This window comes from Chrysemys picta, chromosome 2 (genome assembly GCF_011386835.1).
Source record: "Chrysemys picta bellii isolate R12L10 chromosome 2, ASM1138683v2, whole genome shotgun sequence".
NCBI classification, from domain to species: Eukaryota; Metazoa; Chordata; order Testudines; family Emydidae; genus Chrysemys; species Chrysemys picta.
The window spans coordinates 95,035,498-95,054,558 of record NC_088792.1 but is presented as its reverse complement, the minus strand read 5'-3'; the positions used below and the strand labels follow the sequence as shown (position 1 = coordinate 95,054,558).

Sequence of the window (19,061 nt, the reverse complement as noted above, 5' to 3'; positions counted from 1 at the left end):
GAGCACCCTCAAGGTCAGTTGTTTCGATGGGAAATCAGAACTTCTCAGGAGCATTCAGCACTTTGCTGGATCAAGTACATAATGCAAAATTAAAATTACAAGCATACCATTTACTTATTTTTAAATAAATTCTGATGGCATAACGGACTTTGTTCTCAAATAGAACATCAGCATTATTTCCGTATGATAGTTTACCTATAAGTGGCATGCAGATTGCAACACACAAAAATAGTTAGCAGTGAGTCAATCACAACTTAACCCTGCAATCCTCCCTTTACGAAACCTCCCATTGAAACTAATAGGAATTTCTTTTGAGCAAGGAGTGAAGCCAAAGGGCCCAAAGTCAACTGCTGTCTTAAAAAAGAGAAGCGATACTTAAAGTAATAAGAATATATCACATATATTCTTTTACAATATACCTTCCTTGTTAAAAAGTCCACTTAAATAAATTAGACAAGTGAGGTGTTTTGAAAGGTTAAGTTGGACCAAAACAACAAGTAGTTCTACACTGGAAACTATAATAGACTTGGAAATTAAGGTCTTAAAGTGTCTTATGCAAAGCCCATTGTAGCCAAATGAAAAAATCCAATTGGTCTTAAGGGGTTTTAGATCAGGCCTAAAATGAGGTGACAAATTTAAAACTGATTTTGCTCATGCAGCTGCACATCCACTTATACAAACACGCATGCTGCTTATATATGTACAAAATTCAGATTTTATATTGGCTAGACACCCATCTAACCATGTGCAAATACAAAATACTATATGTGCTTGCAGAAGTGTCAACATATAAATGTGACTCCAATTTCTAAAAACATCTAATGAGAAATGCCAGAAATAAGCATTAGTTTTTGCAAAGCACAACATCACTGGGCAGGAAGCTATGTAAAGATTTTTTGAATACATGCAAGATTTGAGTGAGTAAATCATTTGGTAAACCTACTGTTCAAGCCAAATCCTGAATTCCTGCGTGCTTATGGTGCATATGGAATGTAAGATTGAGCCCCAAATGTTGAACTAATTAGTGCTGGAGCATGAGGATCTAAATTGGAAAGAACAGAAAAATCAATTCCCTTTTTGGTGACAATTTCCAAAATGAGGGAATGTTCTTTAATGAATGATTTTTTCTTAGTTAGGTGGTCTTATGTCTCAGCTGTGTTTATTTGCTCCTAAATTCAAGATATTTAAAACACTTTTTGACAGAGCCCTAATTAAAGCATTATAGTTTGGTTCAGTTCCAAATAGTTCCAGAAAACTCTAGAATAGGCGGACAGCACAAAAATAAGCTGAAGTGTTGGAACAAATAGAGAATGCACAAGATACATGGTGCCCATTTGGGGACCTTCAAAACTACTGAAATATCGACAAACTTCCGTTTCTTCTTTGTGATGCACATTTATAACATGAGAATGTTGCCTCATTCTGTAGAGAATACTTCTTTGGCAGTTAGCTGGGTTGGGAACTTTATTCTCTTGGTTGTATCCCTCAGTGACAACAGGAGACAGAAATTAGTGGCAGTAAAAGTGATGAGAACCTGCTCACTTCTTGTGATAACGTATAAATTCAATATGCTGTTTAAAAAAATTTATCATTTACTGTCAGCCATATGAAATGAGCAGATGGATAATGATTTTAGTAGGGAAGTCTTTTTTGGTCTGGTTCAGTATTTATTATTTCATGCACTTACACAAACTCAAGGATCAAATAATATTTCTATCCTTTCTAGTTCAGACTTTTAATACAAATATTTTTGGTTGTGTTTTATCCAATTTATAGCAGGCAGCAATTTTTAAAGATTTGATGAAGTGACAAAAGATTGGATTTGGACACAAGCAGCAACATTCCCTCTATTCCTCAGCAAAGATTTGATAGCTGAGTTCTGTTGAGAGCTCCACTATTAGTAATACTTCAAAATCAAAATTTTCAGAAGTGATTGACTAAAGTTAGGCTCCTTAATACTTATTGGGGCATTTAAGTGACTTGATTTTCAGAAGCGTTGAGCATTATGCATAACACTCCTTTACATTTGCCAAAAACATGGACCAAGTCATTTCAGGATGCATCATCCTTGCTAATTTCGTTATTGATATTTGTCATTGAGGGATACATGTTAATGTATTTACTGTAATTTCCCAAAATGACATTCAGCAACAGTTCCCCCGAAGTTGTATAGTCTGGGTCTGCTAAAGAACATATCTTGTATGTTCTTATATCATTTTAAAGTGAATAATTAATAAAAAAAATATTTACAAAATGGTTCAATTTCTTAGTGTAGAAAAGGTTTAAAGATTACTTTTCTAACTCTCTTTTTAAAAGTGCTAACCAAGGTTCTTAAATTGTATACGCAGTTAGTTCAGGGCAAATTTATTTCCTGATAAAATATTCTAGTGATTTTTAAAGAGAGGCCTCATTAAAAGGTTTGTGGATTCTTTAATACCCTTCCCTTCAGGTACATCTACACTGTAATAAAAATCCTGTGGCACCAAGTCTCAGAGTCTGAGTCAACTGACTTGACTCATCGAACTCGGGGTGTGGAGCTAAAAACTGCAGTGTAGACATTCAGGCTCTGACTGATGGGATCTTAGACCACCTCTATCACTGGGTTTCAGAGCTTGCGCTCCAGCTCAAGCCTAAACATCTACAATGCAAATTTTAGCTGCACATCCCCAGCCCTGCAAGTCAGAATAAGGAAAATTGCGCCAGTGGTGTCATGCTGCGGGTCTTTTATTGCAGTGTAGATGTACCCTTCCTCTCACTATCACTGTGTCTTTTATACACAAATTTTGGGTAAATAAAGGGGAGATATTCAAAGTCACAAATGTTTTGAAATGAACCAGAACATAAAGCTGTACTCAGCATTCATTCAAAAAGTGTTTAATATATTTTGAGTTTGGAAGCTAAGTTAGTGGGCACTCTCATAGATTCTTCTGTTCCACAAAAACCTGCCTTCAATTCAAGCACGTAAACTTCTGCAATTCCAACTCCCTAAAGCTGTAACTCATAAGTGGACAATTTACTCCCATCTTCCAGAATTTAATAGGCAGTAACAATATATTATAGACTTAAAGTAGATAAAATACATTTGGCAATGAGATATCGTTCTCATGCTGAACTCAGAGTTAAGATTGTGTGCTTGCGTGCAATTTGGATGAATTGGATGCAAGAAATGAAATTGCCTCTCTCTTTACTTTCAAATCTGTGAATTCTTTCTTTATTGTTTCAAAAGCAAAGCATGATACGTATGATGCAATTCTGAATTTACTTAATTCCTAACAAATTCATTTCTCTCTCCAAAATGAATCCAGATATACAAGCAAAACTTGATTCCACCAAGATTCAGGTCCTACCTCTTTCTACTGAACACGATGGGAAAGTAGCATATTGTGGATTTTCACCCAAACGTTATTAAGGTGACTTGGGAAGACGACAAGAAGAATACAGAAAAAAATGCAATCCACAAAGAAATTTGGCCCCCAATGACAATGAACAATCATACTCAATGAGCAGCTGGCTGACTGTAGATAAAAATAGCAACAAGAATTATTGCTTCAAATATCAACATGAAAGCAAAGAAGGTTTTGTCCCCACCAAATCTCCAGGTATATACTATATTATTAAAACTAGTTCTATATATATTTAGAGAGTTCACTGTTTCTTTACAATAAAATGTATTACTGTTCCTAAAAGGGTTTGCGCTCTCCAGGCCAATATTACTTTCCATTTCTCCATAAGTGGGTTATCACTGAAGCTTGTTTCTCCATCAAAAGCTCAGTTTTGGCTCCTCTCCCCCAGTTGAAAATCTTTCTATAATGAAAGAAAATGTTGGCTGAGATCCTCAGCTAGTGTAAATCAATGTAACTCCACTGAAGTCAATGGAGCTCTGTAGATTTACACCCGCCAGAGACCTGGGCTAGAGTGTTTGGTTTTGAACAAGTGCTATATACTGCAACAAACGTAATAACACACACAGCACCTAGCTTATTAAAACAGACTAGAAGAATTACACAAAACAAAATCAAAAAGATAATGCAAGAGAAAAGAGCTTCAGAGAAGTAATTTCTGTTTGGTTCTTATCTGAGATACAATAAATTAATAACAGCAGATACAAATGTATCTCTTTCAAATGCAATGGAAAAAAGGGGTTTTTTGACCATCCCCCTCATGCACATCAAAAATACCTAAGAGATGGGCCTTAGACTGTCTCATCATCAGGACTATTTTCTTCTGTGTCTTCTACAGCTATTAAACAACATTACCACTACCATGAATGCCAACAGTCTCAGGCTCCCTGAGGCTAGAGACAAAATCAGGCGTCCAGGTTTTTATCTGCCGAGTATACATACATATTGCAAAGGGGCAAATTCAACTGAGTAATTTGGTGGGACAAAATGTATCTGGTTTTACATGAACAGAAACTTGCATACACAGAAGGGCCAACGTCCAGACCCTGCAATCAGATCTGCTAGTCCAGACACCGGCACCCATGCAAATGCCAAAGACTTCAAGTGAGCTCATTACAGGCACAGGGCTCTGCACTGCCTGAGCGTAGGCATTTTTCCCAGTTTTATCTCTACTTAGTTTTGCACATCTATTATGTGCTGCTGAACATTTTTTCTGTGGATGGAATCTAAATGCTTATTTTTTAAAACATGAACTTTCCATATTTGAGTCGCTGTAGCTGTAATACTTTTACCATCTTTCTCTTTGAACGTCTATTTGGAAAGTTTGCCTTAATTTTCAACAAGAATCCCATTTGACAATTAAAGCCCACTTTACATGTTATGCTTCTATCCTTTCAGACAAACCTGTAGTGTTAGGTTGTAGCCTAAAACTTGAAAACGGCACCACACTTTCCACAGGTAATTGTGTCCCAATTCTCATTTTCTATACAATACAGTTAAGAATTAAGCACTATGTGATATGGTTAAAACAAAACTGAAAATATTCTCTCTTTCTAAAAGGTCCAAACATAATTACTGTAGATGTGGAACACTGCTGTAAGCACAGGCCCCAACTCTGTGGGTGCTCTGGGGCTGGAGCACCCATGGAAGAAAAATAGTGGGTGCTGAATACCCACCAGCCACATGCCAATCAGCTTCTCGGCACCAGGTGGGAGGCACTGGGGGGAGGCGCCGGAGCAGGGGGGGAGAGGTGGAGCGAGGGCAGGGCACGTTAGGGGCAGGGAGCAGAGCATGGGTGGGAAGAGGTGGAGCAGGTGCAGGGCCACAGGGAAGGGGGCAGAGCAGAGATGAGAAGAGGGAGAGCAAGGGTGGGACCTTAGGGGAAGGAGTGGAGTGGGGTGGAGCACCCACCCGGAAAGAAGAAAGTCGGCATCTGTCTCTGTACGTTAACATCTGCTGTGGGTTACCAAAAGGGTCCGAAACCTAATGCCCATGGGCAGCTCAGATTAAACATTCTAGAAGTCCTGCTGAAATACATGTTTGGTGGTATTTGTTGTGCTTTGTTAACATGCCACATGGGTCATTGTTCTTTAACCTGCATGTGCCACTGTTCCTTAATCTAACATTTAACATGTTAAATTATAAAAAGTATTCAAAGCCAGAATTTTCAAATGGTGCATAAAGGTGCTGAAAGCTTGAATATCCAACTGATTTCAGTGTAATTTCAGTACTTCTGAAAATCAGATCACTTCATTGATCAGCTGCTTGGACCCAGATTCAGATTGGATAACAAACTTAGGCACCAAGGTCTGAAAATTTTGGCCTAAAATCATGGCAACAGCCTATTATAAGAAGCACTAGCATTCTGCCTACTCCTTAGCAGACCCCAGAGATACCAGCACTGAGAATGCCCCTTTGTTTCTCTCAGCTCAGCTGGATGGGAAGGTATGAGCAGAATGTAGACCTGTTTAGAGGACACAATCAAATATTGATTTATGCATAGTCTGATTAGGTGGTATAATTACTGCAATCAAATACCATGTATACCTTGCACTATCATACATGGTTTTATATTTATTTTTCTTTGCGGCTATAGAATTAACCACTTGTTGTTGTTGTTGTATTTTGTGTAGATATTACAGACAGTTTCATGCACAGGACCGCCTCTTTAATATACATTGTACATTGTCCTTCTCCTGAAAAGCACCATGTACTACGTCATCGTACACTTTTCTTCGTGTTCAGAATGCAAAGTTCAATCAAGCGCCAGGGAAAGAAACCTTAAACTTCTCCGTACACCTTCCAAAGTCAGCATTTCTGTCTGAAATTTACTTTGCTTTGCTGTAAGCCTGTTCATATGAAACTAGGGTGACCAGATAGCAAGTGTGAAAAATCGAGACAGGGATGGTGGGGAACAGGCGTCTATACAAGGAAAAATCCCCAAATATCGGGACTGTCCCTATCAAATCGGGACATCCGGTCACCCTCTTTGAAACACCTTGCTCTAAATATTAAGACATGCATTTCGATTTGATTTTGTTGGTTAATTTTTTCAAATTTACTTTGCTTTGCTATAAGCCTGCTCATATGAAACACCTTGCTATAAGACATGCATTTCAATTTGATTTTGTTGGTTAATTTTCTAATTAGCACAGGTGTCTTCTTCTGCTTGAGAGCGAACAGTTTTATATGTGACCATTTTTCCTATTTTATTATTTTAATTTTGTAACTGTGGAACTTCAAGGGCTGAGGCTACACTCCTCGATGGGAATTTTACATCGCAAAGTAGTGCAGAATCAGTCTCTCAGGCTCTTATCCTGCAAAAACACTTTTTGGATGTGTTTAGGCCAACTGCATTCAGTTAAGTCAATGGGAAAACTCGTCCCATAAATATTTGCAGGGGTGGAGTCCTAATCTGTAACTTACAATGATTTGTCATTTCATTTCCACTAAATACATTTATTTGCTTTATAAAACAAAAACAGGCTTTTTAATTGAAAGATTAATGTATTTTAAGTAAAATTCAGCATTGCAGATTTCTGTCCAGTTTATTTATTTAAAGGAAATCAATTATAGGAACTGCAAGGGAGGGTTCTCTCGTGGTCAGAGACCCGTTTGGTTCATCCCCTGCACCCAACCATGTAACATATATGGCCTTTACCACAATAGTATCTGAATGCCTCACAATCTCTAGTGCATTTATCCACACAACACCACTGTGAGATAAGGAAGTACTATTATGCCCATATTACAGATGGGGTACTGAGGTTTGTAGAGACTAAGTAATTTGCCCAAAGCCACATTGAAAATCTGTGGCAGAAGAGAGAATTAAAGTCTGGTCTCTAAGTGCTAGACCATGCCTCCTCCCTCCTCCCCAACCCTGTCTCTCTCCCCCCCTCTCATATCCACCCCTCCCCTTCTGCTCCTATTCTCCCCCACATCCATCTCCTGCCCCATCCCTTTCTGCTCCTATCCTCCCCCACCTGCTATATCCTCCCCCATGCCTATACACACCAATATGCCTCCCATTCCACTCCTTCTAGTCCTATCCACCACCCGTTACCTCCAGTCCCGGGGTCTGGCCTTCCCAGCTCCAAGATGGACCTGACTTAGGTGTCCGGTTTCTGTACCTACAAACTCTGTTTTGGACTGTGTTCCTGTCATCTAATAAACCTTCTGTTTTACTGGCCGGCTGAGAGTCATGTCTGACTGCGGAGGTGGGGCGCAGGGCCCTCTGACTTCCCCCGGAGCCCCGCCGGTGTGGGCTCACTGTGGGAAGCACACGGTGTGAGAAGGCGATACTGAATACTCCAAGGTCAGACCCAGGAAGGTCAAAGCTGTGTAAGCATCTTGCCCTGGAGACAGTATGCTCACAGAGAGGAGTTATGCTCCCCCAGAGTCCTGACTGGCTTTGTATGAAGGAGTTCCAGAGCATTGCCCGGTGACTCCGTGACAATCACGCACCTTGAAATCCAGGCCCTGCCAGTATCTGTTTCTTACCCCTTTATCCACCTACAACAAACCCATTTTATAAACTGTTAACACCTATGTTAATGTATAATTATGGTTGCACATTTAAAATAGAAAAAGTCAGCAACAGGAGGAGGAGAGCGGATGATTCTTCTATTTCTCTTTTATTCACTCTCCTGGATTCTAGAAGTGGGGAGATTTTGACCAGTTCTTACAACCTATCACAGAAACCATTGGTAGTCTATAGCCTTCCATGTCCTATTTTATATTGTTATTTATCGCTCATCACTGAAGTGTCTGAGTGGTGATGCATTAGGGTGATCCAAGTTGGTATGAGCCAGGGTTATCTAAGCTGCTACAAAAGGAATGAGGTTAAACAGCTTCCCTTCCTGCTGTTGCAAGTGCTTTGGAGGATAGGATTAAAATTCAAAATGATCTGGACAAACTGGAAACATGGTCTAAAGTAAATAGGATGAAATTCAATAAAGACAAATGCAAAGTACTTCACTTAGGAAGGAACAATCAATTGCACACATACAAAATGGGAAATAACTGCCTAAGAAGGAAAGGGATCTGGGGGTCATAGTGAATCTCAAGTTAAAAACGAGTCAACAATGTAACACTGTTGCAAGAAAAGTGAACGTCATTCTTGGGTGTATTAGCAGGCGTGTGGTAAGCAAAACATGAGATGTAATTCTTCCACTCTACTCAGTAGTGGATTAACACATGGGCCCCATCGGACCCGGGCACAGTGCCCTGACTGATCTGGGGCCCTCCCAGGGGTGCTGGAACCTGTGTAGAAGTGGGGGGCGACCAGCACCAGGACTGTGACCCCGCCCCCTGCTCCTCCTCTTTCTCCCAAGTCTCTCCCCCTGCATCTCCGCACCCTTTCTTGCATGAGCAAGTCACTTATCCTCTCTGGGTTTCAGTTTTTCCAGATGTGAATAATACCTGCCTCACATAGACATTGAAGCTTAATGAATTAAAGTACATTGACATTCTTGGATGGAAAGTGCAACACCAGTGCAAGTTATTATGCATGATGGCTAAAATTCAGTTTTGCTCTCTCCATACTGGCAGGACCAAATCATATTACAATTACCATGTTATATAATGTATGACGATGACTTGGTATATTTGCTAGGTAGAGGGGCGACAATGGGTTTATTTTGTGAAATCTCCTGCTGTTGCACTAACATCAGTACAGCCCCACCGAGGACACCAAGTGCAGCAGTGCTAGTGCTGGTGTTTTTATGATGGTGTCACTGTAGTGGGGCAGCTGCCTCACTCCTGAAGAACAGGGGTTAAAAGCAGCCCTGGAGAGGGCTGCAGCTCTGGAAGGCTAGTCTGATTGGGGAAGCAGCCGCATCTGGGGCCACATCCCAATCAAGCCACAGCTTGCCCTATAAAAGGGCTGTGCGGCAGGTGCTGAGAGAGTCTCTCTCTAGCTGTAGAGACTGAAGGACCAGGCTGCCTGGAAGCTGAGCAGGGTACCTAGAGTGGAGCAGGGCTGGGGGAAGGCCAGAGGAGCTGGGGGAATGCCAGAGGAGCTGGGGAGCTCCAGCTTGGAAAACCCCCAGGCTGCAGGCCCTGGTGAAGGGCTACACAGGTACCGGGGCTACAGAGGTGCAGCCTGGGGATAGGCAAAGGCAGCAAGTCCTAACCCCTTGCCAATGATGAGTGGCCTTTATAGACTGCAATTTGCCCCAGTGATGGGGGGTACAGGATGACTGTCAGTAGCCTCTGAGGCAAGGTGGGGATAGAGGGTTGGGTGTTCCCTGGGAGGGGAGACCCAGACTGTGGGTTACTGCTGGGAGCAGAACCCAAAGGTAAAGGGCACTGGGGTCTGGGAGGGACACGGGGCCTGAGACAAGCGAGACATCGGCCATCAGAGGGCGCTCTGGAGCTGGTGAACAGCTAATTCCCAAGATGACCAGCAGGAGGCACCATGCCAGTGAGTCGTCATTCACTACAGTCACTTAATCCTGCTCAGAGCAGGTCTAGAAGACATGGTGGTAACATGCTAGTGAATGCTATTTCCCTCACTACACAAGTTCTCCTAGTGCTAACCAGTGAAGATTCACCAGCACTATTGCAATGCTGGGAGATATTCCTAATAAACTCTTGGGTAGTAGACAAGCCTTTTGACACAACCACCTATACATTTTGGAGGAACCTCACTCTCTGTGTTCCTTTCCAAATTTTCTTACCCATTGTCAGTTATTTCCCAGAATTATTCTGCAGATGAGTGAGGTGGGGGTGGCTGTGGCTGTGAGAGAGATCAAATATTCTGGTTAGTTCCCTTCCAACTGCTAGATTGTCATCCACACCTAGTCTGAAATGAGGTGGGCTTTCTCAGATGTTATCTCTGTTCTGTTTTAAAATGTCTGTGTATGCAGAGGAAAATATTTTTCCCCTCCCCAGCAGCCATGTAAAAAGATACCAGTAAATTGGTAACACACAAACTACAACAATCCCAACATACATTACAGCAAAATATACATCTAGGGTACAGGGTCCCACTACAGCCAATGGAGCTCTTTGTACTAGTCGCTAGAGAGCTGTCTGATCACATAATGCTGGTTCCTCCTCCTTACCATCTATTAAATTTCAGTAATACAGCTAAGAATGAAATTCTTTCCAGGTATCATTTTTCCATGTAAGCAATTGGTACAGAGATGTGATGTGATTGCGGATTGGAGAAGGAGGAGTTGGTCAATGCTATTGGGAATGGGAGAGGGGTTGTAGTCCATGAGACAATCTCTCTTTTCATATATGGACCACAAGATAAAAATGTTTGAGAACCGTCTGATCCAACAGTCTATTCAGAACATTAAAATCAATAGAAGCCATCATCTAGTTTCCATTTTAAGGAATGAGGATTCATTAACAGAAAAGTTGCAAGGACATGCAAATAGAATCACTGAGAAGAGAATTTATGTATCAGTTTATGAGGGCACAAAAATGTGAATTTGTTAATTTCTCCAAACAGTCAAGAAACCGGAAATACTCCATTAGATGTATTTTCCCAGCTACTGGTTAGAGTGGCTAGTTATATGAGTAAGGACACAGCAGCATAAGTAAAGTACAGCAGCTTATTAAAATGAAAAGTTAACGTGATACTTCAAGTTGGATCAAGTACTTTCGCACAGGAACCAAACTAGTTGTTTCCGGTAAGTATTTTTATTCTTGATTGATTCTATTTACCAAAAGAAAAACAAAGGACAAAAAAATTGGACCGAATAATTGAATATAAAAAACGGAATTTGCACATGAACCGTGTATTGCTTTTGATCTGAATGTGGAACTGCCAAGGACACCAATGGATTGACTGAGGGGAGTATATGGTCCTAATGAGTAAAGTGAGTACAAGTGTAAAAGTCTGGAATATTTACTGAATAGCTGTTAAGAATCAGGAAGGAGGGAATTTGAGAGTTTTATATTTAAAATAGTGGGCCAACTTCATCTCTTGTGCAACTCGATTGAAAGAGTCCAAATGTCAGCAAGTGTAAAATTCACAGCACAGGTTTCAATTGAGCAAGTGTGAGTTTGTTATTGTCAGTGCTATATCAGTGTACGTTGATTAATGAAGGAACATTGCCTGAGGTGCAACAGTCTTTAGGTTCTCAGTAAGTGTTTTTACTGGAAGTACCTTTTCCCTTTTGTGTATAATGTTCTTTATCGGATTAAAGCTACAGAAATGGTTGAATCAATAATATAAGTGCTAGTTAATGTTGAGTACATAACAGTATTTATAATACATTTTCTAGGAAATGTCATTTTCTAAACTATATTTTAAGAACATGTTAAAACGTGAAGTGAAGCACAGAGGTAAAGTGAAGCCCAAGGTCACACGTGGAAAGCGAGAAACAAAGACAAATCTCCCAAGTCCCACTCTGGTGCTTTAACCACAAGACCATCCTTCCTATCTAGGCACATTGGAGATCGTAGGATTAAATCCTGCTCATCCACTAAAATTAATGGAACTGCTTGCTTACCAGCAATTCACTCCACTCTATTTGCCATGCACTGACGTATGTGAAGGAGCAAAACATATTTTTGGTAGCAAAAAGGCACAGGAATTCACAAAGTGCATAAACATGGTTTAGTACTCACACCATTAAGTGGCCGATAGCAAGTCTTGTTCAGATTGTGGACTTTGTATTTAAAATATGAACTTCAGAATTTTAGTCTGATGAAATTCATAACTTGATAATTCATTAGTTTTTGTAGAGGATTTCAATGATGTGAGTATGGAATAGTCAAGTACTTTGGCTCGGGTACCAAACTGGTGATTTCAAGTAAGTTTCTCAAAATGTTTTCAAAGCATACATTTACTCTGGGCATTTACTATGTTTGTTATCCAGGACAAAATCAAGCTAATCATAAGTATATAAGGTAAAATCCTGATTCCACTGAAGTAAAAGGCAAAACTCCAATTGATTTCAATGGGGTCAGGATTTCACCCATAATAGTCTCTCTAATTCAGAACAAACCAGTTACCAGGGCCGGCTCCAGGCACCAGCCCACCAAGCTTGTGCTTGGGGCGGCACCTGGAGGGGGGCGGCGCGATGCAGCACTCCGGCTCCGGGGAGAGCGGGGCCATGGCCGGGCTCGCTGCCCTCCCCCCCGGCGCTCAGGCTTAATTTTATAAACTCAGCCTGTGGACCCTAATTTAAAAAGCAATTTGTTTCTTTCCACAAATTATTAGAAACATCTAATGTAAACCATATTGAATCAGATTAATTTTAGGGACAGAATTTCAATGGCACGCAGGTGTCCAGGAATGATAGTTAGATGTCTAAGTGTCTTTTGCCCCTTTGAAAATCTTCCCCACCATTTTCACATTATTTTACATGCATTCTCCCTTTTTACTATTTTATTGCAAGGCCAGAAAGCAATTTAAAAAGCAAATCAGATTTTTTTTAAAGCAACAACTTCTGGTTCATCAATATAATGATACTAGATCTGTACAGTATTTTGTAAAGGATTTACTCACTGTGATACTTCTAGGAATTATTACATCAAAGTATTTGGCTCCGGTACCAAGCTCATTGTAACAGGTAAGTTATGTGGTAATTACAGTAATGAAAATATAAAGACACTTATTGTGATAGTTGCAAATCTTTTTATCACAGGTTAGGTTAACAATTGTAAGCTCGATCTTGTGAATTACTGAGCACTTACTGTGAGGTGCTGAAAACTGACAATTCCTGTAGACTTCAGTGCAAGTCAGGGTTGTTACCACCTCATAGGATCTGATCCCAAATACATCAACTTTTGAATCCCAGAGCAAACCTGCAATATTTACTCATAGATTTAAAGTAGATTTTTTTCAAGTTAATGAATATTTCTAAAGATCAGCTATTTAATGACATTTTTCAGAGGATGTGCCACCATAAGCAGGCTGGTCCTTGGTCCAGAGACAAAAATGTATGTTAACTTTGATATTACCCAAATTCTTTCACTAAAATTCATAAACATGCATAAAATTAAACAACTGTGAAATAAGTAATGTTATGCATTTCAATTAAAACAAAAGACGCAATCTCTGAAGTAGTCAGCAACTTCATAGCTGAATTCTTGCAGCTATCAGTGTAAGTGAAAGAATTTGGCCCTAGAGATTGTCGTCTTGTGTGAAGTACCTTGGCATTGCAGGCAAACTGACACTTGCAAGTGTTCTTAATAGTGTTTAACAATATATACTTGGGGCCTGAGTCTTCTTTGCCTGGCTCTTGGGAGCCATTTACGCTCATGAAAAGTCAATGGGAAATGCTACCATTTTGATTAAGTTGCATGTTACACCTAGTTTGCACTGGTATACCTGACTGCACAAACAAAGGACAAAGAAAAATCAGGTCCTTACTCTCTCAGAATCATTATCTGCACAATTATGTAAACCATCTAGAACGGTCAGTCTATTTTAAACCTTAATTCACAATCAAGTTTACCTCAATACTCCTATAGCTCTCAACTAAAAGTAAATTTTTGTAATGCTGCCGATTAAAATGAATATGTTATCATAATTAATTCTAAGCATATCAGATCAGGGTCAGCATGTTGCTGTAAGTGAATATTCTATGGACAAAACTCCCATAGATTTACCAGGTGTTTTGACCGTGTAAGGAATGGAGAAGCAAGTCTGTAATATGTGCAGATTGTTTATTACAGCATGAAGACCTAAGATTGCTCACTTGATTTATTAGTGTATTAAAACTGTAGGATACAATAAAATGTTTTAATAACAAAATATCTTCTCAAAGAGAAATATTAAATATTGGCTAAGTAAATTCCTCCTAAGAAAAAAATAACCCTAAGATCATGGAGAAATTCAGCCCTTGGCACAATTCTAAATAAAATCAAAAGAAATTGTGGCTGTTTGTGCCAGGGCTAAAGTTGACTACAGAATTATGAGAGTCGGGGCTTTTCTGTTCTAAGAAGATGAGGTGAAATCCCGACTCCACAGAACTCAATGGCAATGACTTTTGGGCCAGGATTTTACCTATGTTGTGTAAGCGTACTTCTTAGCAGGGACAACATTATTCACAAGTATATTGAACAAGCAGAAATTGCTTGTAAAGTCATATATAGTTAGCAGTTCTGATTTTGCTCTCACACTCGTCATTCCTCTTTTTAAACTGACTTCCCTCCATTCATTTAAAATGGAGTTACTCCAGATTTACACCAGTGTAAGTGAGAGCAGGATTTTCAATATAGTAGTTTCCAGTGCTGTCAATTTGGCACCTTTCACAAGTACTACATTCACTTTAAAAGAAAAATGGAAATTTCAAGTGATGCTGAGGGATCCCAGTCCAAGGAAATCCTAAGCCTTTGGTAGGTAGAATGCATTTGAAGTTTTTGACTTATTTTGCATGTCTGCTCCTAAACTACTCCAAACATCCAATGCAATCTATTGGAGTTTGGGGTGCCAGCAGAATACAGGATCAAGCATTTGCCATTTTGTAAGGAAAAGCCATTTAAATCAGAAGTCTAGTATATTAAAGTGATTCTTTCAACTTCTGTTCACAATTGCACATTGAATAATATGAATCTATATTGGACAACATGGAAGCTATATGGGCCAGATCCTCAGTGGAGCTCCTTTGATTTCCAGCAGCTGAAGATCTGGCCCAGGAGTTTTTACAAAGCATGTGAACACAGTGAGAACAATGATATCAAAGTCTTCGGCTCTGGCACAAAGCTCATTGTTTCAAGTAAGTTCTATAGTAGCATAGAGAAAAAATTACTTGTTATAATATAAATTTAGCAACTGCCAAGCACAATTTATTCAAAAAGGATAACAGACTATGGAAACGTGATATGCAATCTACAGTAGAAGAATGAATGTCTTTACTATCTGAATGTGAGGTTAATGTACAGAATTCAAAGTAAAACGGATTAGTGATCACATTGACTATTAATTATTAACATAGAATGTTTTTTGATCACCCTGTGTCAAAGTTGGGTTGTTCTCCTGTGTTGGGGTCAATGCCCCAGACCTGGAGAACATCCACAGTTCCATCCAGTGCGGGGGGCAAACCAAAAAGGCAATTCTAGGGGACCCCTGTGCACCAAAGAACATCGGGGATCAGGGGTAGGGGAGTGGTGAGGGCATGGAATGGCCAGTGGGTCTGTGACTAGGGAGATCAACTGGTCAAAATCCATGCTCAGTGTGGGGGCAACTGTATGGAGATTATTAAAGCTCACAACCTATGATGCACTAGCTAGGTTGGGGGAAAGATTTCATCTTCCCGTCCATCATGTAGCTCTCCTAGAGAAACCCCCTTTACTCTCCTTAGTGCGGTGACCAGGATTTATCCTCTCGTATCACAAGTATGTATTAGTCAGGAGTTGTAAGATGTTAGGGATGAAATCTCAGCCCCATTGATGTCAATGGGAGTTTTGACATTGACTTGGATGGAGCCCGGATTTCATCCTAATTTTTTTTCCCTTTTGTTAAGAGCGTAGGTCTGGGAGAAAGGATGTGCACTGGAACCAAGAGAGCCAAGATTTGTGAATATTGTATATTTCATTACTGACATGAGCATTTTAGATTAGTATTGTAATTTTCTATTGCACAAAATCAATTCAAATTCATACTAAAACATAAATGCCTTCACATAAGAGTGGACGGGTGCAGGAATAAAAGGGCCTGATTCAGCATCAAAATTTCCCATATTTTTAATAAGCATAGTATTGAGCCTGTAACATGCATTGTGAGCCCAGTGCTGAAAGCTTCTGGTCTTCCATTGACTCTGATGGGAGTTGAGGCTCCTCGATACTTCACGATCAGAGTCCCTGTCAGTTCTTGACAAATTTAGTCACACTGCATGGGAGAGAGTGTTTCTTCCCTGACATATTGAAATACTGTTGTCATAAGGAATTTTCCAAATTATGCAACAATTAAATGAGTGATTGTTCTCAAACACAAGCAATATGAAGGAAGATATTCTATCTGAATTAAATTATCCTCTGGTTACATCAGTACAACTCTATCTCTGCCGTGTCGAGAATTTGGCCCCACATATTTTTTAGCCTGTCTATATCAGCGAGACTCTACACAACACATGCTATAGAAAGTCGAACTACGATTTGGCCCTTGTTTCATAATGTTCAATTGAACCGGTTAGTTTTAGGTAGCTAAAATATGCATCTCAAAGTATCTCTCTCCTTTGTCATTGAGACTTCAATAGGAATACAACCAATCCCAAAGCTTAATGGCCTTTTATGATTCCTTTTAATTATACTGCACAGGAAAGCAAAATTGTATTAGATAGCTTTACATGTGAAACCATTCAGGAAACCATTCAAAATAGTGTTTGGTGGGTGGAAAAATGTCATGAAGCATCTTGAAAAAAGGGAATAGGTCACAGTATAATGTAAAATTAGTATTTTTTTCTAATTATGTCTTTATTTATATTGGTATTTTAAAAATGCACCCATTCGACCACTGAGCATCCAGCAGAATTTAACTGAAATAGCCATTTCAATCCACTAAGCAAGAGAAAATAGTACAAGTCCAACATTACGTTTCAACTGTCAACCAGATCCTCTCTGTCACTGAGATGAATGATTTTCTGTTAAACAGAATTTAAAAGCTACCAAATTAATATTAATATACAGTATTTGAAAAGACCAATGTAAGCTCACCTTGAAAAATACATTGAAAATTCCACCATTTCTTTGCTTGAACTAACTGGCTCTCAGTTGTGCCTATTTAGAAATATTTGTTCAGATCTGATTCCTCTGAATAGACATGTCTTGGGCAGATTTTGTAGTAAGTTGCAACACTGTGGGAGCTGTGAAAATCTTTGGAACTGGCACAAAACTTGTCGTAACTAGTAAGTTTTTAAAGAAACTATTTTAAATGTTTAATGGCATAATCTATCAAATTAAGCTCAATAATTGATCTCAATGCAAGAATGTACACTGGCAATAATTTATTAACAACACTAATATTAATGAAATCATAAGACACTGGCTAGCAACAGAGAAATGTCGTAACAATCCTTTTCTTTTTTGGATGTAAATAATACCAGGTGCTGAGCACCCTCAATGTCTGTTGGTTTCAATGGGAAATAAGAAGCATTCAGAACTTCAGAGGAGCATTTGGCACTTTGCTGGACCATTTACTTATTTTTTAATAAGTGGCATGCAGATTGCAAACACACACAAAAATTAGTTAGCAGTGAGTCACTTACAACTTAGCCCTGGAATCCTCCCTTTAGAAAACCTCCCATTGAAATTAATAGGAATTTCTTTTGAGCAAAGAGTGAAGCCAAAGGGCCCAAAGTCAACTGCCGTTTTAAAAAAGAGAAGAGATACTTAAAGTAATAAGAATATATCACATATATTCTTTTACAACACACCTTCCTTGTTAAAAATTCTACTTAAATAAATTAGACAAGCAAGGTGTTTTGAAAAGTTAGGTTGGGACTGATCTTCTTAAAGTGTCTTATCCAAAGCCCATTGATGCCAAGGGAGAAAATCCCATTGGCCTTAAGGGGTTTTAGATCAGGCATAAAATTAGGTGACAAATTTAAAACTGATTTTGCTCATGCAGCTGCAAATCCACTTATGCAAATACACATGCTGCTTATATATGTACAAAATTCAGATTTTATATTGGATAGACACCCATCTAACCATGGGCAAATACAAAATACTACATGTACTTACAATATGATTCTAATTTCTAAAAAACATCTAGAGAGAAATGTCAGAAATAATCATTAGATTTTGCAAAGCACAGCATCACTGGGCAGGAAGCTATGTAAAGATTTTTTGAATACATACAAGACTTGAGTGAGTAATATATTTCGTGGAGTATAGGCCAACTATTTTGTTAAATGGCCTCTAATTTTTCACCTCTATATAAGTGTTGGAACAAACAGAGAATGACATGATACCTGATGCCCATTTGGGAACCTTCAACACTACTGAAATATTGACAACCTTCTGTTTCTTCTTTGTGATGCACATTTATAACATGAGAATGTTGCCTCGTTCTGTAGAAAATACTTCCTTGGCAGTTAGCTGGGTTGGGAACCTTATTCTCTTGGTAGTATCCCACAGTGACAAACAGGAGACTGAGATTAACGGTACTAAATGTGTTTTGAACCTGCTCACTTCTTGTGATAACTAGTAAATTCAATATACTGTTTAAAAAAATGTATCATTTACTGTCAGCCATATGAAATGAGCAGACGGATAGTGATTTTAGTAGGGGAGTCTTTTTGGGACCAGTTCAGTATTTATTATTTCATGCACTTAACAAACTCAGGGATCAAATAATATTTTTATCATTTCTAGTTCAGACTTTTAATAAAAATATTTTGATTTTTTTATCCAATTTATAGCAGGTAGCAATTTTAAAAAATGTTATGAAGTGACAAGAAATTGATTTTTTTTTTTTTTTTTTTTTGATCAACTCTATTCCTAGAGTGACAAAATGAATACTGTGGCAGAATTATTTAAAAATAACTCAGGAGATACAGCAGAAATTCACTAATTGGCACTTTGCTAATCCACTCCAGGATTTTGACACAAACAGTAACATTCCCTCTATTCCTCAGCAAAGATTTGATAATTGCGTTCTCTTGAGAGCTCCATTATTATTAATGCTTCATAATCAAGATTTTCAGAAGTGGTTAGCTAAAGTTAGGTTCCTAAATACTTATTGGGGCATTT

The 19,061-nt window shown here is 39.0% G+C and overlaps 1 protein-coding gene across 1 annotated transcript in view; it reads left to right on the top strand.

The window, feature by feature from the left end:
- The window catches only part of LOC101942985 (uncharacterized), a 78,208-nt gene that overhangs the window by 54,524 nt on the left and 4,623 nt on the right, over window positions 1–19,061 (top strand). The window contains exon 8 of the mRNA XM_065582452.1: window positions 18,251–18,472. Within this exon, the coding sequence (XP_065438524.1) occupies window positions 18,251–18,472 (222 nt within the window). The remainder of the gene's footprint in view (window positions 1–18,250; window positions 18,473–19,061) is intronic.